Source organism: Fopius arisanus, unplaced genomic scaffold (genome assembly GCF_000806365.1).
Source record: "Fopius arisanus strain USDA-PBARC FA_bdor unplaced genomic scaffold, ASM80636v1 scaffold00013, whole genome shotgun sequence".
In the NCBI taxonomy this organism is placed as follows: domain Eukaryota; kingdom Metazoa; phylum Arthropoda; class Insecta; order Hymenoptera; family Braconidae; genus Fopius; species Fopius arisanus.
In genome coordinates, this window is record NW_011887752.1 from 830,053 (window position 1) to 853,030 (window position 22,978).

Sequence of the window (22,978 nt, forward strand, 5' to 3'; positions counted from 1 at the left end):
GAAAAAAAAAAGTTTTGATGTTAACATAAAAAGCGTTGAGTTCCTCCTCTGGATATTTCGAAAAGAAAATCTATTCTTGTCTCAATCCACAGCTGCCACCTGGGTGGCAAGTCACAAAGTTACACCCGTCAGATGGCGCACCTGCAAATTTCGAATCTGTTATAAGTGCGTCACTTCCGGTGTTGAATTTTGTCGTCTGGATTTTCTCCCCCATTCCTACAATCCAGTTCGTAATGCGCGCGCGTGTAATTTCTGTTGGTAATACCGTTTTTCCTCCCAGTGCTCCCGGGTTGTAGAGAGATAGAGCAGAGGCCAGTGAAATCGAGTGAAAGATTGAAAAAAAAAGGATTGCCCGTGGAAAACCCAGCGATACCCAAAATCAAAAGGAAATAACGTGAATTACGGGGAATAATTGATATCGTGCAAACAGTGGAGTTGAAGTTTGACGCTCAGTAATCGGGGAAAAAAAAACTGTGGAGTGATCGTACATACCTCAAAGATATATATCCAGTTTATTTCAGTTTTTATTATCCCTCGACGACGTCTGAATGAAAAGAAAAAAAAATTCAGGGAATTATTGAGTCGGGAAGAACTGGAAATTGATTCGGTGGATAATTCTTTTTATTTCGGGCATATCTCGGTGTTCGAAGGTGTTAATAGTGGATATTAATTCATGTGAGTGAGTTAACGTGTGAAGGTGAATTGCTGGGTGATTAATTTTCGGGGGTGACGCCTGTGATCGGTTTTTTTCCAAGGGTGGAGGTGACGTGAATTTATCTCAGTCATTTTAGCACAGGCACGGCTCCGCACGGGAGCTTATCTAGGTAATTTATTCGTTATTTTTATTTTATGAAGTATCTGACTTTTTCTAGGAATGTCAAGTGATTGGTGGAGGATGGGTGGAGGGAATCGTATTTTGGAGGTGATGAGTTGATGCGATTGTCGGAGCCGTTCGATTTTTTCGATTTGTCAATCCCGGGGCGTCAGTTTTTGCAGTGGAATTGTGGAATTTCGGGGAATTTCAGGGAATGTGGGTTGGGGCCATGATTTTCAGATCCAATAGACTGTTGTATCTGCAAATATGGCCGCCGCCTAGTCACCAAAGTCTGTCAAAATTCCTGAGAAAACCGGGGATTCTGGAAGTTTACTGGGTCATTAATGGATCAATTCAATATCCACTCCGAAATATTCTCTATTTCCTCATTTTTCAATTTCGAAATTTTTTACCAAAAATATTTCCTTAATTTATTTCATCCCTGGAGTTAAGTTGATAAGGTTTTGAAATAGTGCCGAATATTTTATATATTTTGGGATCGTTAGAACCAAAGGAATCTGCCCTCGAGTCATTTCCATTTTCATTTCTGCAAAAATCCATGAATTCCATCATTTGGACTGTACAAATATTGTTGTTCCACGAATTGTTTATCACCTTCAACTTGAGGAAAAATCAGAGCTCAATTTGTTTTCATAAATAATCCCCCTGGATCTCCCAAAGACTCTGATAAATATTTCATTTTCCTACTCCATCTAATGGGTACAGCACTGGGAGGAGAAACAAATGTACAGAAGCGTCACTTTTCTCTTGCATAATGCGTGTACGCGTGTTTCATGTATGTGGGAGTCATGCGCATGCGAAAATAAAAAAAAAATAAAAGAAAACATTATTTCAAAAGCAGGAAATAGGGGCAGAGGAGAGACCAAGCAGACTTCACATCAAAGTCAATTATTGTCGTTTACCTCGGTGTGGAGTTGTTCATTCCGAGTTTTCAAACTCATTTTTAGATGATAATTTTTACATGAATATTACCCCCCATCCCCCCCTTACTGCTAATTGGTTTATTTTTATCCACAATTTTCCGTTATGCAAATTTTTATTGCTGCAGAGAATGAGGAAAAGAGCGAATGCGTTGAGAATAATCTGCAGTTTTAATATATTTTTTTGCACTTGTATGTGGACATGAATATTAGGTTAATGTTGAGGTTATGTGTTGTAAGAATGACTGCTCCCATTGGTCTGTCAATTGATATGATGATGCTCCAAGTTTAAATGACTTTAATTGCCAGCGGAATATCGTGATGAGCTACATGAATAACCTCTCATTTCAACAAATTGTCGGTTTAATATTTTCCCCGAGATTAAAATTACTCATCTTCTCTTGTTGGTGAAGAACAGACAATAAACATTTTTCCATTGTTAAAACCTCATCCGATTCTTGATGAAATGCCATTGTATGTTTTCTGCATCAGACCTTTATCTCTCTTCGTAATGAACACAGATTGAGCTCAATTGATCAATTTATTTCTGAATCATTATTTTTTAATCGGTAGGTATCGATTTTACCCAACTCTAGAACATATATTTTTTAGAATACGTGTGGATGAAATTAATACTTTATTTATTCGGAAAATATAGATTTACTAAATACTGCAGATTGTAATGTTTATTAATTGTTTTATTCACTGGGAGGAAAATATTTCCAGGGAATTAAAATAATTATGCAAATGCAATAATAATTGAAAAACAATTTCTTTAGAAAAAATGTCACAACATAACAGATTGTCATTCATCCTTCGAAACAGTATTTTCTGGCAACACCACAGTCAATTAAATCTCATCCATTTCGACCCGAAGACAATTAGCTTTTCTTCTCAGAATTAATTGAGAGCGAATTCATGATATCATATCTCTATTTACTCTGAAAGATACTCTACAAAGAGTTTCAAACAGCAATATTTATCCCGATTGCCATGATTTTTATTTAAATCTCCAGTCAATGGATTTCTCGTAGAGATAAGAGCGACAGGATCATCTCAATTCATCCTGATAAATCTATCAAAAATAAATATTCCTCAACTTTTCCTCCCAATTATGATTATCAATCTCAATTAGCCTAAATATTTAAATCATCATTTTCTTTTATTTTTAGCAATTTAAAAGGGATTATGATTATGACAGAGTAAATTTTTGATTACGCACAACATTCTCATCATTTTACATTTCTTTATCTCGTAATTAAAAATACTAATATTCGATTATTATTCAATATCATTAATATAATGATCATTTTTTAATATTAATTTATGATTACAGTGGGAAAGATCAGGATTAGGCGCAACATTCCCACCATTTTCATCTTAATCAGCTTTTAATTAATATAATCAATATTGAATTAATGAATATCATGCATTTCTTATTAATAATTTGTGAATAGAGTGAGAAAAATTCGGATTAGACACAACATTCCAGCTATTTTGCTTTTAATTGACTCATCAGGAAAGGATTTAATCTGTCATGGAGCGTTTTTAGTTTTTTTATTTATTAAAAATTGTGAATAAAAATGGAGAATTTGCTAGATGCGCTCAGAGTTGGGTCAACGTATTTGGCATGGCTCATACAAACGATAAATCTACCAACTTCCCTTCCCCATTGCTCTTCTCTGGACGTTCAAAACGACTCTTTCACATCCCCTTCTGAACCCCTCGCTTCCCTCTTCCCCTTGGCTATAACTACATCTACTAAACCGGATGAACTGTCGCTTTCTGCGTCTGTTCTCGTTTTTTTTTTGCCGTCTCTATTTCATTTGGGTTATCCGGACCGGTTGTACATTGTGAGGACATTTAAATTCCTCCACATCCTGATCTGCCACCCCAGATTTTTTAACCAGTACGACAAAATTATATTGATCTGCCTTTTTGCATTTTTTGCATTTTTTGTCGGCTCTAAGAAATTCTAAAAAAATTCGCGCAATTCTCGGGTCAGCCTCACTGAAAAAATATATATATGTGTTATAGTGCATTTTTAGTTGAAAATATATAGTATATGTCGGATATATACCGAATGTGTGTAATATATGTGCTCATATATAGTCAGTATGTATCTAATAGATTGAATTTTTGGAAGGAATATATATGTGCATATAATTATTGTAAGGGTATATATTTTGCATATATACTCTTTCACTTGCAGAATAAATAATGAACTCTCGCTTTCTTCTGTCGAATATTTCTCGATAGAAATTACCCTGTCGAACGAAGAAATCCCGATGTTGTAGTCATAAAAAATCTATTTGTTTCTTTTAGTTAGAATTCTGAATTTTTCCTCGGCGATTTTTCGCATTGCCAATTTCGTGTGATTTCCGCATTTTTTTCAGCTTCAAAAAACGAGAAAATTTCGGAATAAATAAACACGAAACATTTCTATACGAGAATAATAATTTGTTATTTTTTTTCTGTACAATTTCTTCGATGAGGTATATTCCTTGGCGAAAACGCGCGAATAAATGGAATTTGTTAATAAAATTTGTTAATAAGAACTTTTCACCGAATGCGGTAAGTTTTAAAATGAAGGAAGTGTGTGGAGGAAAATATTAAAGAATAATATTCCTCTCCAGGCACATCTGAGTTCATAAATTTCTCTGAAATGTAAACCGAGAGGATGTGACTAATAACTCTATGACGTATGATAAAATATCACATTCATTTTTTCCGCTGGTGATACTTTATGTTTTGACTTCCCCTCACGCCCTATCCTATCGTAGAAAGTGTGAGCACGAAAATTCCCGAGAAATTCAGATAATTTCCCTCTGCCAGTTCCGATAATTAAAGAATCATTAAGGCCTCACGCCCCAATGGAATATTCACCAAAGAAAATCATCGAGAGACTGAACTTATGATTTTTACTTCAATTAAGTCCTGAACGTATATTATATATATAATTATTAAGAAATATTCAAAAATATCCGACAAGTGCTGGCGATGCTATGCAATTTCATAATAAAAAATACCTGCAGTAGTTTTCAATCATCAAAATTAGATCAACACATTTAAAAATAATTCCACTGTGGATATTCCGGCCAAATATATCCATCTCTTTCTCCATATTTCCCCACTTTATCCCAAAGTTGGGGGATTTTCGCGTCGACGCAATGCATTCGGCAACTCCACCCACGTCATAACGTCACTGACGTCATTCACCTGCCCTCTTGTCTTAATCCCTCTCTTTCTCTCATGTATTTTTTAAATCTCTCCCACACCCAGAGGTCGATATACTCCACAAAGAAAACCCCAAAATCTCCGCCTGCATTACACCCCAATTTTCCACTGAAACATAAATTTTCTCTGTTGAAAACATTAATATAGTCTCACATAATCATAATAAATTCTGGGACACGTGTGTATGTCCGTACGACAGGTGCGTTTTCTGGACGGATAAAAGACTTTAACCGTTGGTTAAGTCGAGCCAACTGTCGTTTTCTTCAAGGTTGGCCAACGCTGGGAAGTACACCAAGGAAATTCCTAAAATACGAAATTCAGGCGTAATTAAGAAATAATATAGTGTTATCATTGATACAGCCTCACCCTTTCTCGACGCCTCCGTTAAACCTCCGCTTTATCAATTGAAATCTCTATTTTTATCAGGCAAACGACCCTCACCACTGCTTTACCTCAATCGAACCGTTAACAATTACTAAATCACTACAACATAGCGCCCTCCCACCTCCTGGCCTCATCGCGCCAGTTGATGTCTAATCGAACGTGTCCGAGACTGAGACTCGACCGAACACCATTTTAAAAAACTCAATATATTGTACCCGAATTGCGTTACACACGCCGAGAGATATATTCTAAATAAATTTTCCCCTAAACAACAAACGAGAGCAGTTTTAACGGAAGAGGAAAAGAGAAAAATCTGTAATATTCAGTAAATTTTCGGCTCTCTAACTGAAAAAGAACGTAAAATCGATGCGTTATTTTTTCTGGAAACTGTAAAATCTAATATATAGGGATTTCACCAATCATTATGTTTAAGAATTTTTTACATAACATAATGTAATGTTAATGTTAATGTAAATAATCACGATAACTTGTATTTAGTGTTAAGCAATAACAAAAAAAAAAAACAAAAAAATAGCCGCAAAGAAGGAACAACCTGTCAGCCTAAAGAATGGCGGCCGTTCTGATTGAAGGGCCGACCGTCACGTGGCGCTGGGTCCTCCTCCCTCTCCCCCCGGTCACCTTCGACCCTTTTTTTTTTGCACACTGGGGTATTTCCCTGGGTGTGGTCTACCCCGGCTCCATATTCAATGCTTCCTATCCTCTTCATGCTTTTCTCGGATTTCTAGCCGAATCCGTGTGACGGCGCCACCATCGCGAAAGCTCCCGATGCAAATGGAGGTGGAGGAGGTTGAAAAGAGGGTGGATGAAGTGGGTGGGGGTTGGGTGGGGTGGTACAGCCTTGTTGGAACTCCGCAGTCACGAGTGGGGCGTCGTGCTTTCCTCATCGATTTCATTCTCAAACCCGGAAAAGGGGGTGAAAGAAAAGAGTTAGGGTGAACGCAACACGAGCGCCGCACCGCAGCTTTCACTTCCGCATGAATTTTTTTTTTTTTTTTTTGAAAATGATAGACTCTCGGAGCTGAATCAGCAGAATCGGTGAATTTTTTCGGGGGTGAAATTAAGTGAGTGATCTTGTCATCTAGGGGTTGGGATGTCATGGACGTGTTGTCGCAGCCGATTGGATACCGGCGTGTGGATGTTGCCGATGTCGTGAGGATCTGAAAGTGAAGTTTAATTTATCGGTGGTACAGGTCGTAATCCAAAGGTGGGGATTTGTTCAGCTGAGGGACTAGACGGAGGTTATGAGGAAGATGATGTCGTGACGACACGAGTCGGGGATATCGTAAGTTTAATGATTTAACGGGGTTACATGGCTCGATCGTTGGCGACCGGTGAAATTGATTTGTACCGGGTTTTCCCTTTGTTTCTAGGGGAGGGGAGCTTTCCGGATTTGTAGGGCATTATGCGCAGGCGCGATATGATTTTATATTCTGAGCAGAACCTATTTATTTCGATTAATTTGTGATGTAAGGAAATTTATCCGTCATTTCCATGACTGCTTGCTTCCTCCTTCATCTCTCTCCCTTTTTCTTCCTTTCCTCTTTTCCTTTTTCCCTCATTTCATCATTTCATCATCAATTGACTGATTTCAACGTTCTGTATTTGCAAAAGGCTAGACAATTTTTTTTCCAGTTGTCTCCAATTATCCAGAATGATCTACAGTTTTTGGCAAAATCCTTTCTTTTTTTTTCTCGTTAATTCCTTTGACGGAGGGATGAATTGTTGGGAGATGAGAGTGAGTGGGCGTGGACTCTTGATGAAGGTTTCCACCGGGTCATAGACGTAGGCTAGAATTCGCCATATTATTCGAATGAAGCAACAGGTACCAAATGAAAAGTATCTTGTAGGATAATCGATTTGAACCAATGGCCAAGTTCCAAAAAATCTCATTCATTTATTCCTCGGACGAACATTTCATCCCCAACTACAACCCGTTCACCTTCAAAACGTCGATTATTCACTGGAAAGACTCCAGGGACCATTTTACTCACGAAATGCTGATAATCGATTCCCTTCCCCCAAAATGACGAATGAAAAAACCTAGTAACTCAGATTTTGAATCCCTCTTGAAATAAAATATAAATTTTCGTTCCTTAATAGTTAAAAAATGGGTAACTAGACAATTAAAAAAAATATAAACAATAACTGAATCAGTAGCAGACGTGCAGATCGACAAGTCGACATTAACTGATAGCTACGACGCAGGATATCTTTAAATTCAAGGGAGATACCGGAATTTTTGTAATAACCTTTTTTATAGCTCTCATTCCACTCGACAAACGTGATCTTATCAGAAAATTCACTATCTCTCTTAGATCCAGAGATATTACGCGAATACTAGAGTCGACTCGTTAATCTTTACCATTTCGTCATATAAATATAAGAGTGATGGAAAAAAAAGACGAGATGCCTCTGTTCTGCCATTTCCGTGGGACAATGAGTGATTAACAGTGAATTTTCTAATTGGTTTCAGGGGTGGCAACGACCGCGCTAGAAGGTGTCGAAGAAGGTGGTGGCGCGTGGGTCGTCTGGAGGAAAAAAAAACGCAAGAGGATTGGTATCATCACTACCACAAAAGTATTTTCATGAAATACTTCTAGTGTCATTATCCCGCAAATACGATTACAAACGTAGAAAGGAACCCGGAAAGTGGAGAAGAAGGTGGAGAGTGGACGTTGCTGCTCCGTATTAATTATTAATTTCACTTGAATACAATAATACAAGTGACTGAAACTATAATCGACAAGTTTCTTTAACGTTCATTTTAAATACCGTAAGGAATAGGAAGGAATTATCAAGTGACGACGAGTTAACACAGCTGATTCAATCATGAATGAATCAGAGAGTCTTCGTTCGGAGGCGGAAGCCCTGAAAAATGCCATTCGGGTGAGTTGTTGATAACATTTTTTTAAATATTTTTATTCATCAAAGCAGCGATCAAGTCATCAGTTTGATGCTTTTCAAGCATCCAATGATTTTCGAAAACTCCATCGTCAGTTCAATATTTCCGTTGACATCAGCCTTTGAGAACATTTTCTATTGGAGAAATGAAGACTCGATTTGAATCTCGTCTTGAAGCTTCTGACGTGCTTTCAGTTGGCAATATTGAAGCTCTTAATTAGTTCATGCTACTATATCTCGAATGAAAATATATGTTTTCGATTATCAATGCCGTGGTTCTGACGCCATGTCGGATAATTTATGGGGAAAAAGCTCTGTCAATGCACCCGGTGAACTGTATTGATGAAATATTGATGAAGAAATCAGTTCTTTACGGGCGGATTAATGAGCTTATGCATCTTCAATGTGTTCATCCAGTGCTCTCGTTAAATTCGCGATTATTATTAATTCCTTTCAAGTTTTATTGAACTGTAGACTCAGAATGAACGTGAGTTGACGTATTTGAAAAAGCTGTCAATGAATTCCGTCAAAGAATGGAAAATTGGAAGGGAAATTTAATATCAAAAGCAACAGCTAATGGGGAATACACTCATAATAAATATTCCACGGAATCAAGGGTCTGGAAAAATCAATGAGTTGGGAAACTACAGGAGTTGAAGAGGTTTTTCAGTTCCTAAAATTTTATGTTTTGTTGAAAAGACAAACCCATCGGAAATTCGATAATCTATTTGGGAGAATTCCCTCGATTTGTATTGATTTTCGAGTCCTTGCACGGAAAGTCAGTAGCAAAGTTGTCCAAATATTCAGGAAACCAGTGGAAATAACGAAATCTTTGTGATTTAATTTTTTAAAGTTTTTCATTAGCTCCACAAAAAAGGTTATAATTAAAATTTCATTATCCCACGTAGTTCTCATGATATCTCCAAGAAATTTGTCCAATAAATTTGATTGATTTGATGAAAAACCAAAAAAATAATGATTGAAGATGTGTGCAAAAAACGATGACTCTTCTACAAATTCGATAGTTTTTTTTCTAATTTTCCCTAATAAATCTGTGATTTTCAGTAAACTTCTGACATTTTGGGGGTAAAAAAAAAATTTAATGAAGCGCAATTTGCATTTAATGATATCCACAAAAAAACATCACTACAAAGTCCACAGTTTTTAAAAATTTTCCCTCGTAAATCTGTTATTTGTATTAAAATTCCGACATACTGGGGGATAAAAAGTAAAAAATTTGGACGAAGACTTGGGGAAGAAGTTACAGGGTGAACCCTCATGTGAATTTGATTTTCGCCAAGTCTAATTGCTGAAATGACATAATTTTTTGTCTCAAGATTTTAATGAATTGAAGCTGTGAAACTCGATGGATGGATTGGTGGTGGTATTGGTGTTGGCACCAGCAGAAACCAGTAGTAGTGGTAGTAGGGCGCGGCATAACGGTCGCTTCTCTGATCAATACACCACCATCCCTCTTTCTCACGCTTCCACTGGTGCTTTCTCTGTTACACTTGTGCACCACAAAAAAAAACCAGAAGAAGAAAAAATAAATCCTCTATTTTTCCCCCTTTACTATACAAGTGTATTCTCAATGTCGAAACACTTTATACTGCTTTTTTTCCGCTATTTGCTCTTCCAGAAGTCAAAAATATCTTGGAAAATAAACAGCCGAAGGGGAAAATCTCCGGCAATTATAAAATTCTTGTATTATCGACTCAGAGTCATTTTTACGCGGATTATCAGTCGGTGGGGGGATGTCTGGAGGTTTTTGGGAATTTTTTTCGCGTGAGGCTTTTTTCTTTTTGTAATTTTAGGATCTTTTTTTTTTCAGGATGCGAGAAAAGTGGCGTGTGATACTAGCCTTGTGCAGGCAACAGCAGGGATGGAACCCATTGGACGGATACAAATGCGAACGAGACGTACATTACGCGGTCACTTGGCGAAAATTTATGCGATGCATTGGGGTAGTGACTCCAGGTAATTGAGTAAAATGAGGAAATTAACAATCCAGAGTTTTTATTTTTGAAATTTCACTCAGTTGGTCATTAAATTTCTTTCAAATAACACCCTTTTTGGTGAATTACACATGGGGAGAGAGTTTCTTCATTTGAAACACTAATTTTTTTAATGTTAGAAAAGAAAATCTTTTGTTTTGATCCTCTGATAATTTTTCTCATAATAAGAAACTTATTCTTTGTTCATGAAACTTTTTTTGTGAAGAATTTTTTGAAATTAGGAAAAAGTTTTCTTGGGCTAGCAATAAGGTTTTAATAAAATTCTTTCATTCTGCAAACTTTTTTAATAGCAAGAAATATTGTACTTGGATCATCAAATAAATATATCCATCAATTTTTTTGTTAAATACAAATCCAAGTTGAATGCATTCAGGGAGAAAAAAATCTCTATATTAAGAAAAGTCTAGAATAATGGAGGAACCTTCCAGAATAATTATCTTCAATCAAGAAACTTTTTTCCCGCGAGTACGAATTGATCTTGAGTCGAAATTCGAGCCTTAAAAAAACTTCAGTATCGATTTTTATTCGATTTATCTCCTTACCTTGTTACATCATTGAAAAATAAATATTATTTTTACAAACATTAATCATCAAAATTTTAAACTCAAAATATCATTCCATTTTAATATTATTACATTGAAATATCAAATGAAATAAGATTTCAAATTTATTTAAATAGACCAAAATGAAACATCTCACAATACTTTTCAATATTATTTACAATATCGTTCTTGACTATTATTATCTTTTATTATTTATAATTAGTATTATCTACTGATTAATGTGTGAAAAACAAACAGTTAAACCTAATGAATTATTAAACCTGCAAAAATGATCATTAAACACAAAAAGCCAAATGAAATGCAATAAAAACAATTAAATTGGTCAATGATTTATTATAACGCATGAAGTCATATTGAAGTGATATTTTTGTTGTTAATGTTCTTGAAATAAATTAAAATAAATTAAAATGACTGTCAGTAATCTTCAAACATGAATGAAAAATCTTAAATTTTCAGAAATTTGGTATCAGCCTCTCAAGATGGCAAACTCATCGTGTGGGACAGTTACACCACAAACAAGGTACATGCAATACCATTGCGATCATCATGGGTAATGACTTGTGCGTATGCACCATCGGGTAGTTACGTCGCTTGCGGTGGTCTCGACAACATATGCTCTATCTACAGTCTCAAGACACGAGAAGGAAATGTACGAGTCAGTCGTGAATTGCCAGGACACACTGGATATTTATCTTGCTGTCGATTTCTAGATGACAATCAGATTGTCACTAGCTCTGGCGATATGTCATGGTAAGACATCCAACTTCTCTTCAAGAATCCCAAGAAAATAAAATGTTAAAACCCTTTCAATTCTTGATAAAAAATCATTGTAATGATATTTTCTATTGCATTGAATTTTTAATAATAGATTGCTATAACAAAGTGGTAAAACGGTTTACGTCGATTGTTGTCTAAAATTAGTTGATCACTGAAATCGACTGTCGAAACGTATCTTATGACTTTTGAAATATAATGAAATAGAATGAGTTAAGTTGCAACTCTAATTATAAACGAGATATGTCGACATCGCTCATCCAACTAAAAACAGCAAAAGAGATATAAATCAACGTAACTCTCGAGTCTCACACAAAACTAGAGTTAACTCCCGAGAATTTAGAGAAATTAATGACTGCAAAAGGTCAAACTATCAATATAAATTGTATTACATTGACTTTTTTCGACCCAAATCGTTTTACTGCTCCACTACTAAATAGAATTCACAAATTAGAAATCAATTTAAAAAACGTATTTATGATTAGAAAAGAATTGATGGAAAGGAAGAGAATGAATAATAAAAATGTAATGCAATGCAATGATGTCTGACATTTGCCGACCGTAGTTCATTGTTCTTATCGAGTCTCTCCAATAATTTGTGGGAACACAAAAATAATCAATTGCATTACAGTGCTTTGTGGGATATTGAGACTGGGCAGCAGTGCACCTCATTTATCGGTCATACCGGCGACGTTATGTCGCTGTCATTGGCACCAGACATGCGCACATTTGTCTCTGGTGCATGTGACGCTAGTGCTAAATTATGGGACATCCGTGAGGGCTCGTGCAAGCAAACCTTCCCTGGCCATGAGAGCGATATCAATGCCGTTACGGTAAATATAATTCATTATTTCACCTGTACATTTGATATTCTACCTTGACTCAATGTCACGTTGCAACGATGAAATTTCATACACTATGAAACGTGGCGCTTATAATCATCATATGAGAGCAAATGCAAAACAATTTATTAAATATTTAGTAAATCAAAGATTCAACAATATATAATGAATGTATATAACTAATACATTGAGTGCACTTGGTAAAATCAAATTTTCAATACATATGCATATGATTTTTTAAATAATTATTATTATACTATTCATATGTATACAAATGCTTTAAAAATGATTTATTTGGGAGATATATATGCATATATATCTCTGAAATTAATATGCATATATAAAAAATATATCAAATGTATATATTTATTAGAGGAAAAGAATGAAAATTCGAGATAATTTTTTAAAGACTTTGTTAGATGATTCTATTGATTTTTTTCATGTGCGAAGAATTGTGAACATTTTGGGTGATAATTAAATGAATTTTTTTCACTTGATTCGTCAGTTCTTCCCCAATGGATGGGCATTTGCGACGGGTTCAGACGACGCCACATGCCGATTGTTTGACATACGTGCTGATCAAGAATTGGCTATGTACAGTCATGACAACATCATCTGCGGTATTACGAGTGTTGCATTCAGTAAGAGTGGAAGACTCCTCTTAGCTGGATACGATGACTTCAATTGTAATGTTTGGGACTCCATGAAGAGTGAACGCGCAGGTAAAATCAATTTCCATGCATTTTCTTCCATTTCAATTATAATTTCCTGTAATTTCGCTTTCTTTTAATTTCTACATGAGAGAAGAAAAGTATTTCATCTTGTCCTTCTCAACTGCAGAAAAGAATCCTAACTAACAAGTTTAAATTTTTCACACGCTGTAAAATAGCCGTTTTGATCCAATAAATATATTTGAATGAAATAGAAGTAATTTAGTGGAAAAAAGGTGGACTAGGACCCCAGTTGAGTTTTGCAGGGGTATCTTTGAATATAGAAGAGATCGTGAAATGTTTTATAGGATCTCGTTTATGGATCTCCTTTGGCTGAATGAGAAAAAGAAAAAAAAATATTCAGCGAAAACCTACTCTAACTAGAAATGTCAAATTTTACTTAATTATTTCTCTGACTAGATTCTTCAGTTGATATTTTTTTATCCCTCAGGAATCCTCGCCGGACACGATAATCGTGTGTCATGTCTGGGTGTGACTGAGGACGGAATGGCAGTAGCGACAGGCTCATGGGATTCGTTCCTTCGTATTTGGAACTAAACAATCGATCAATCGTTTTTATTTCAACCATTGAAAAGCTAATTCTCCACTTATTTTCAAGATTTCTCCGTTTTTTTAATTTCCACGGGATAATCTCATTGGCACGTACCTCCAAAGAACCAAAAGGAGAAGATAATATCCAGACTCCAAATGATAAATCGATATTTCCTATTACCATAGATTAAACATCATGAATAAATGACCACCACGAGTTCGTCACATGCCAGAAGGAGAATAAATAGATGAAGAAATTTTAAATAAGTTATTGTTGGCTCAATTTTTTTCATTGAGCAGTTGATTGCTGGGGGATTGAGTGAAAGACCATTTCTTCATGAGAAGAAATCGCCAAAGAGACGATTGAAATGCAACAAAAAGAAAATCATAAAAAAATGTTTTTTAACGTTTGTTTTTTGGATTCCAATTTTTCTTTTAAATAATCTTGTGTTCAGGACCGGTGTCACTGTTATTGCGAGTGCAATTGTATTATCCAACTCATGATATTTAACTATTAGCATTGACAAATTCCACTGGTCCTGTTTGTGTTCACAATATAAAAAAAAAATATATAACTGAATGATGTGACTTAAGAGCAGAAATAACCCAAAATATTCAAATGAAACGATAAAAAATAATGAATCTAACGCACGATCTCGAGTGATTTTTTTACAATGCACACAAATAATTTTTAATGAATCCATAAGATCCGTGAAATTATCACGTCAGGGCTGCAATGGTAGGCAATGGCGATTAGAGCCCAAAGGGTTGAATAAATGCAGAGATAAACAATCGATTAATCAATAATTTAACGTCGATTTTTTTATTTTGTCACGCTGAAATACAATTGTACACAAATCAACAGAGTAATTCGGGCGCACATGATATCACAAATAAGAGCATAAAATGAATTACAAAATAAAAAAAAGTGCAAGGGGGAAAGAAATAATTCCTTGAGATTTTTATTTTCCCATTGACTATTCTGTTATTTATTTTGTATAGAGAACTCCTGTTTGCCATAAATATCATCCTCGTTGGGAAGAAAGAATAGTTTTTCTTTCGATTCAATTAAATCATATGATAATCCACTTATTATTATTATATAATGTTAGAAGAGAGAATGATTATCGAAGAATTGCACAGATTTACAATTTTTACTTCCCATTGGATCATTTCTACGCATATGGTTATTGGAGAATATTTGAAATAGGACCCAAATATGAGTAGCGATTGTTAATTTAACTCATCGTCGAGCCATCAATCCAAATAATTTCACCATTTTAGTTGCAACATTTTGGTTTCTAAATTAAGACAATTGATAGGTAAATTCTTTACACGTTCTTGTCGAAGAAAAAAAACCCTAGATGTTAATGATGAATTTTAAAGAAATGGAAACAATTGTGTATGCATTTAAAAATGATAAAAAAAAAATCTACAAAAACAAAAAAATTGTAATAATATTAATGATAATGATTGTAATTTATAAATATTAATATTTAATATGTAAGTATTCGTAAGGTGTCGATTTTCAAGGTTCATTGAGAGAAATTAATGAGAATACGAGCAAAAGTCGCAGTTACGCCCAAAATTATAATTGAAGAAAAAAAAATAATAATCAACTGCGATTGCAAAAAGAAACCTTTAACAAGCCCTTACCCTCGTGAAAGAAAAGAAAAACCAATTAATTACACTACGTTCACTGTGGATATTTGTAATCATTTTTTGATAACTATCTTCTAAACTAAATGATCGCTTTAACTGCAAGAGAATAAACAAAATGACTTCATGTGTTAATGAGAGGAAAAATAAAAGAAAAATGGAGTGAAAATAATTGAACTGAGGAAAATTCATTATTGATAGCGCAAGAATTTATCACTGACAAATCCCTGAATGAAAAAAAAACGTTAATAGAACACGGAGAACATGAGATCTGTAATTTTTTGTATCTCGTAGTGATTCGTCGCCAGAAATGATTAAACAGATATGAATGATCCATTTGTTTTTGTATTTGTGGATGTCTGAAGAGTAATTTCTTCATCCATAATTTTTCTTTCTCTTCTTTTCTTCGTGATTATGAGGTAATTGTAAGTAACAAAAATCGAAAAAAAACCTAATAATAATGGAGTAGCTATGGAAAATAGTTGAACAACACCATTTGGAGGGTAACGAGAGGTCAAGTAGAGGAAGAATAAATCATTATTATGTATCTAGTCATAGGCACACGCAGAAACGAGGGAATGAGCGAGGAAAATCATTAATACAATATTTGCATTAACTATGATTTTTTAGAATTAATTCTATGCTTTAAGGATAATTGTAATTTCATTATCATTACGATTATGGTATCGTTATTTATCTCTTGATTCTCGAGGCTATTCTCATCTCAATGAGAGGAAATTTTCATTATCGCCGATTCGTTTTTCAGGGCAAAGCATTGAGATGGGGATTTTTTAAAATCAGTTTTCGTTTTTTAAGCAGATCTTCGTTTAACGAATGAAACAATGGCAGAAATAAATGAAATGTTTGAAAACCAAAATATAATCTACAATATCTTTATTTTTCGATCGGGGCTGGTGGAACAGAAACCTCTGTAGAAATTCTGAAGGAATTCACTCGATTTCCTTCTTACCCTCTCCGAATTTCTCACATATTTTCACCGGCTCTGAGGAATTTTTAATTATCAAATGTGGGAACAAGAATTTTGGGTCCTATTTCAATGTCAGGGACTATTCTTAGAGGTAGGTGGAGATAATGAAACACTTTTTCAGAAGATTCAGAGAGAATTCTTGAAAAATTCTTTTTTTCAATTTTTTATCTCATTGGAGATCATGACGGCGTCACAGGTCTGAGGGGAGACAAAGGATGAGATAAATTGAGACGTCGGCTATAACTGCCTCTTTCGAGTTACTGAATTTAAAAAAAAACTGTCACATGGGGGTAAAAAGATGAAATAAAATTTTTTGAAGAAGAAATGGAGAGAATAATTCAAGAGTGCACTGCATATTTCTTACTCGTAGAGTTTCACATTAATCGTGCCATGAATGAGATAAGTGTGAAATTAATAATAATAAAATAAATAATCTGTGGATTGAGATGACAAAAAAACAGGGGTATAAGCCAAACAAGAATAAAATTGAATAATAATATTAACTAATATTAATACTGTGTAAATTAACTGAAGGAATGAGAAAAAAGTTAAAAGGAAATTATGATTGAAAATTGATAAATATGGAGGGCACGTGTCTTTACTGTTAAACGGTAGATAGACAAGATGGTTTCATCAATTTTTTATATAACAATTAATAGTTAATAACAAACTACACATTTGAAACACACATTGACGTAACGTATGTATAATGGAGTAATATAAATGGGGGAAGGGGAATGGACAAATATTCCACCGAGAGTTTTAATTGATCAACAATTACCAAGAAACTCAATTTTATTTTTCTCTCGTTGTCATTAGAAATTCATTACAAGTAAATCCGAGAACAAGCGCTCTCTTGGATTGTTTTCTTTTTGTTTATTAACAATCTTTTGAATACTTACCAAATACTTCGGAACAAAAGGGATAAGCAATTTCTAATGAGAAAAAGGGAAAAATTCAAGTTTGAATCTTCAAAACAAAACATGAATAAAAAAAATGTAGACGAAACATTTCTCTATACCATCTAAATATGATGAATGAACAAGTAAATATAATGATGTAATTGCATTTTAATGAGGAAAGAGGCCAAGATGATTGCGATAGCGTCAACGAGAGGAATTATTTGTTTTTCTATAAGTTTTGAATCAAAAATCCACAGAAAAAATTGATTGACGTTGATTCTCATCGTTAGACGCTATCGACACTCTTTTCATCAGATCATTCATGTCGTGGTCCATTGACATTCGTCGAGAAATGCAGTTAATGAATTTTAAATAGCGATTGAGGTGACGAATACCGAGGGAATGAGAGAAAATAGAAAATATCGTATCATCATCAATTCCATTGTTATCGCATCAGCCACCGGAGGAAAATGATAAATAACGAGTTCCCATTCATTTCTGCCATACGATGCATCAACTATAATTAATGTGAATGTGAATAAAAGGAAAACCAAAAAGTAAATGATAAAAAATGAATAAAAAACTGAAGGAAAAATAAAGTGTACCGTAGGTCTTAAATTGTCTTTTAAATGCGGGGCTTGTGGATTTATTTACCCTGGGCTAGTTGCATCTCGAGGGATAATTCAATGTTTTTTTTAATTTCATTATTTACTTTTGGTGACTGTGATGGTTTGTAATCATCCGTTGACTCCTCAACCTCAACTGTTTCCGTTCCGATTAAATTTTCGGAAAATGATGCGTCGATTTCTCCACTCAAAACATAATTTTTCTTCGGGATTTCTTCATTTTCGTTCTCGCAGATTTTTATGTCTGTCATTTCATTCCGGTCGCTCTCCATTATTTCATTGTAGATGGGGAATTTCATTTCTTGGTGTGAATTTCCCTCGTTTTGTTTATTAGTCTCGTTTTCTCCCAATTTTTGGTCTTTAGTGATAGCTGTTATCTCCTCAATCAAATTTCTGGGGGCTGGAGCCTTGGAGTCGAGGGGATCATCGATTTCTTCGGTGGAATCTTCTTCGGATGAAGATGAAAAAATGTCTGAGGAAAGTTTCGAGATCGGTCGATCACTGGAAATTGGTACTTGAGCGTTTGCAGGACTTTTCGAGTAGTCAGGCTCAATTCGTCTTGGTTTCTTCATCAATGCTGAGAGAAAAACAACATCTTTAAAAAACTAGAAAAAGATTCTTCATATTTCATCATTTCACTATTAAAATGTAAATAATAATAGAAAGTAGAAAAAAACATATTGTTTAAACTTCCTTTCCTGTAAACAAAGGCAGTTATCAAGAACGAATTTTGATGGAAAAAAAATATTCCCGAGTACGGCTCAAGCTTCGAAATTAATTGAATATTTTACTCTGAGTTCTAAACAAACGTAAACAGACGAGCTTATCAAATTTTCCACAAGAATCACTCGCGCTGCGGAGCTCTCGTAACATTACAAGTGAGTATTCATTAATACGCTACCGATTACACTTGCTGATATTTTTCTTTGCTCATCCGCAAACCACCGGTCTCTCTCGGCCATTTCCTCTTTAGGACCTCCTCTTTCCCTATTCAAAACAATAATTACAACATTTAATAAATCAGACTAAATCAATTTGTCCTCAAGTCAGTGATCGGTAAATATTTAAACGAATAGACAAATAGTTGTATGAATTCTTTTTTTGCAGAGCAATGTGTAGTCAAAAAAAAGTTTTATATAAAAATTTGATTATTCCCCCTTATTTACAAGATATTCATCGATAATGGAAGGTAAGTCAGATGCAGTTATTCTGCTTTAGGAATTTAGTATAGAATTAGTTGATGATATGTTGATGAATGGTAATGGGTGGTGAATTCTCAATTGGTCATTAATTGGCTGATTGATAAGGAGTTAAATGATTAATTAATATAATTAATGGATTAACCATGCTTCAGCGCAGGCTCTGTCCCTTGGAAAGACTGGGCGATCGTCGAGGTACGTTAACTCCTTGCAGTTGAGTATCAGAGTCTTTCGATAAACTTTTATAGCCTTGATCACAGGATTTCCTGTCAATGTCAACACCCTCAATGACGTCATGACCGCAAAAACCTGAACGATTTCCACAGGTTCCAATCGATTATGCGAAACATCCAGAATTGACAGGTTGTCAAGAACTTTTAGATGTTCAATGTCTTCAACAGATCGCAGGTAATTGTGGGATAGATTCAATGTATTGAGTAATTTTAATTCCCCTAAAAATCCTCAATTCATGATTATAATTATCGTTGATAATTTTTCCGTTATTTCATGTACCTAGGTTGTCAATTTTTTTAATGATGTTGTACGATAAATTCAAAGTATCGAGCTTCACCAAGTGGTCCAGATTTTCAATTACTTCAATGATATTGTGATGAAGGAAAAGACATCTCAATTCCGTTTGATTCTCTAAATTTGCTATTTCTATTATACCATTGTTTTCCAACCAGAGGCATTTTAATCCTGTGTACTTTTCCAAATTTTCGATGAAAGAAAAACCTAAAATTCAGATACGGGAAATTAATGAACAGAAGTTCAGGGATTCTTATGAGTTTCAATTCAATTTATAATCGATCTTGTAAAATTCGATAGAGATTCTCAAAATGGATATATATAATTCTTAAAATATATCACAACTCGGGATTTAAACTGTATTGCGGAAATCATTCCAATGCTCATAAAAAGATGAAACAAGTTGAGAAACAAGTTGACAATTTTTAGAAACTCTAGCGTGTTGCCTATCTATATCTCATGAACTAAAAATTCGGCGACTTTGCTCAAATTTTTTTTGACGTTCGAAAATTAACGAGAGTTATTCTCCATGCTTTTTTTAAATAAAAAGCTAAGTCAAGTTAGCTACTTCGTCAGATTATTCTTTTTTCATTTATGTCGGTTTCTATAAATATGTCGGTGATAAACTAATTTCCATGACTAGATAACAAAAATTTTTAACAACAAGCAATTTCTCCACTGGCATTACGCAAATTTTTTTCAACAAATTTATCTCCTTGTATTTCACTCGAAATATTGTTGACCATTTTGTACCTTTGTAATGCAGGTACAGGACATCATTGAGATACGGAGTTTCGTACAATTTATTTTCCTTGCAATGTTTCTTTAAAAATTCCTCAGTCATCCTGAAAAAGAGAATAACGAAGTAATTTCCCCTTTGACGGAAACTTCTTATAATATTTACCTGACGCCATGTTTTTTCTCGTCAAAATCGTAAACTTTGCCAGGGATTGGTTCTTTTCTCACAATATCTTCAAATAACGACAAGGATTCATCGGAAATTCCTTCCGACGAGTTTCCCGTTTCAATGTCACAGTTTGAATTTGTCTCGTCCTAAAAAAAATGGTTCCATTCAAAAAGAAAAAACGGCAAACTCCTCGCTCTTTTCTAATTTTTTTTTCGTTCCGTGAGAACTGAACGTTTTTTCAGGACCTTCTGCTCAGCGATTCTTTCAAATTTATCGAAGTCGTCTGGCAGACTATGAAGCATCAAGTCCTTCATGCGTTCTGCTGTCTCCGAAGCCTAAAATTTTTGATAGCAGCTTATTAAATTTACCGCCAAAAAATCCACACAAATATATCGAGATACGCGGTAGCGTATCGACCAAGTAAAAGTTTCGTCTCTATCCAACAAATAAGACCGAGAGCTACGTATCTATAAACGACACAACTACCCCTTCCACTACCTCCTAATCATATTCATTAAATGCAAATAAAATAAGATTGTAACTAGAAGAGATCGTAGTCGAAACAGGAGAGGACGAAGAAGTCCGTAAAACGAACAAATAAAATACATAAATAAAATAAAGGAAAATCCACACATTTGAAAGAGAAAATGACAAACCTTCATCTCAATTTTCCCTTCTAAATCCGATCTGACGGGTTCAAAAATTTCCGAGATTGTGCAACCGGAAAATTCCTCCCCATCTTCATTTCCATCCGAGTCCTGATCCAGCTCCTCTCGCTTCTCAGTTTTCTTTAAAAACTGAATATCATAAGGGTCTCTCTGTTTAATTGATTCCACGATTTCTTCTCTCGTCAGTGGCACATGAATCATATCAGGATCTGAGAAATCTGATGTCACGATGGCAGACATCACCTGCTCAAAGGTTTCCTCCAGCTTCTTCAAGGCGATATTTTTCTCAGCTTCAACCTTTGCCCTCTCCTCTGCAATAATCTCCTTGACATGTCTCGGAGGTATCATTCCACTGGGCAATAACTCCTCGGATGTCACTGTTATCTCGTCAGTGTCGTTACCTTCCATTTTACCTAAATATATGAAAAAAAAAAAAAAATAGAAAATTAGAGTAAATTGTCTCATTTCCAAAAATCATTAAATCCACGTTGAGTAGCTAATTATAATTAAAAATACTATATTACTTTCCAAAATCTATTTGATGTCTAACTAATGGATAAATTATGAAGTCTATCGTTGGAAAAATTCAGAATTAAATAAATTAATTAATTAATTCAATTTCGATTTCAATTTTTGGCGCTGAATGTTATATTCTCCTTTGAATAAATTTTGTTTACAATTACTATATATTATTTAAAAAGTAATCTATTTGACGTCTAATTAACTGGAAAACCATTAAGGATGTTCCACGCTCATATATAATTAAAATTCACGTTTTTAAAATTCTTTGGCAAATTATCGATGGAATTGATGTCAAAAAATAAACTTTTTTTTGCATATTGTCATTATTTAATGGTCCACGAAGTATTAAGATGGTGCGATCATTGTCATCCATTTTCGCTACAGTTTTGTGATTCTTCTTAAGAGTTTAGAAGAAACACTGAAAAATATTGGCACCATGTTGGAACTTTGTGAGTCATTAAATAATGCAAAACGCAAAAACGTTATATTTTTCTGTATCAATTCCATAGTAAGTTTGCCCGGAAAATGCAAAAACTTTAATTTTGGATATATATGGGCGTAGAACACCCTTGATTGGAATTTATTTCATTAAAAAACTAATGAATTTGTCAATTTCTACATAGAAAATTAAATTTTCGGCCTTCAAAATTGCGTCCCGTTCTCAACGAATTATAATTAAACCTAATATATTACTGCACGTTACCTTCAAACTCTCCAATCGGTCGATTATACGATAAGAGAGGCGTAGATGCTGCACAAAATTCACGATGTAAGAATGTCAATTCCTACAGACTAGACGCAGCATAAGAAATGCAGAAATTCTGATCATTTCGTTTGTTTATTCCAATGACGATTTTCTCTCGTATTCTCATGGAAACGCTTTATACTTGTTTGATCGATAAATGTGTATTCAGAATTGAAAAAACTTTTGCTTTACCCTTCACTTGCACTTTAGACGATTATTCCTATTTCTTACCCAAGAAGACATCAATCTGTTATGCTCCGGATTTTTATCAATTGCGTTATTGTTTAATTGTTTTTTTAGTCTTGGGCATAACAAGTCCATGTGTCGCGTAATCCAAGTTAATGTAATTGGTGAAAGTCATTGTTTTTCAAAAATCATTTTAGGCTCATCTATTTGCTATCGCATACTCTGATCCGATCACAATGTATGCAAATTGAGTTGGATGACGCAAATAGTTCAGCATATTCTGGATTCTTATTG

General features: G+C 34.5%; 2 protein-coding genes across 3 annotated transcripts; one reads left to right on the forward strand and one right to left on the reverse strand.

Moving 5' to 3' along the window:
• The first annotated feature begins 226 nt into the window (after positions 1-226).
• On the forward strand, positions 227-14,957 carry Gbeta13F (guanine nucleotide-binding protein subunit beta-1). Of its 2 annotated transcripts, none has more exons than XM_011299164.1 (7): positions 227-824; positions 7,871-8,283; positions 10,130-10,275; positions 11,333-11,626; positions 12,282-12,483; positions 12,998-13,214; positions 13,654-14,957. In XM_011299164.1, exons 2-7 carry the CDS (start codon positions 8,227-8,229, stop codon positions 13,758-13,760), a joined length of 1,023 nt encoding a protein of 340 aa, XP_011297466.1. In that variant the 5' UTR covers positions 227-824; positions 7,871-8,226; the 3' UTR covers positions 13,761-14,957. The 2 variants fall into 2 exon arrangements, with proteins under 2 accessions (XP_011297466.1, XP_011297467.1); XM_011299165.1 differs by lacking the exon at positions 227-824 and adding an exon at positions 6,253-6,679.
• Positions 14,958-15,194: 237 nt separating this feature from the next.
• Positions 15,195-22,577, reverse strand: dtr (defective transmitter release). Its single transcript, XM_011299166.1, has 10 exons — positions 22,457-22,577; positions 21,220-21,644; positions 20,809-20,898; positions 20,561-20,709; positions 20,410-20,501; positions 19,642-19,863; positions 19,274-19,580; positions 18,831-18,916; positions 17,909-18,506; positions 15,195-17,820 (listed from the first exon to the last, which is right to left on the reverse strand). Exons 2-9 carry the CDS (start codon positions 21,637-21,639, stop codon positions 17,950-17,952), a joined length of 1,923 nt encoding a protein of 640 aa, XP_011297468.1. The 5' UTR covers positions 21,640-21,644; positions 22,457-22,577; the 3' UTR covers positions 15,195-17,820; positions 17,909-17,949.
• Positions 22,578-22,978: the final 401 nt, after the last annotated feature.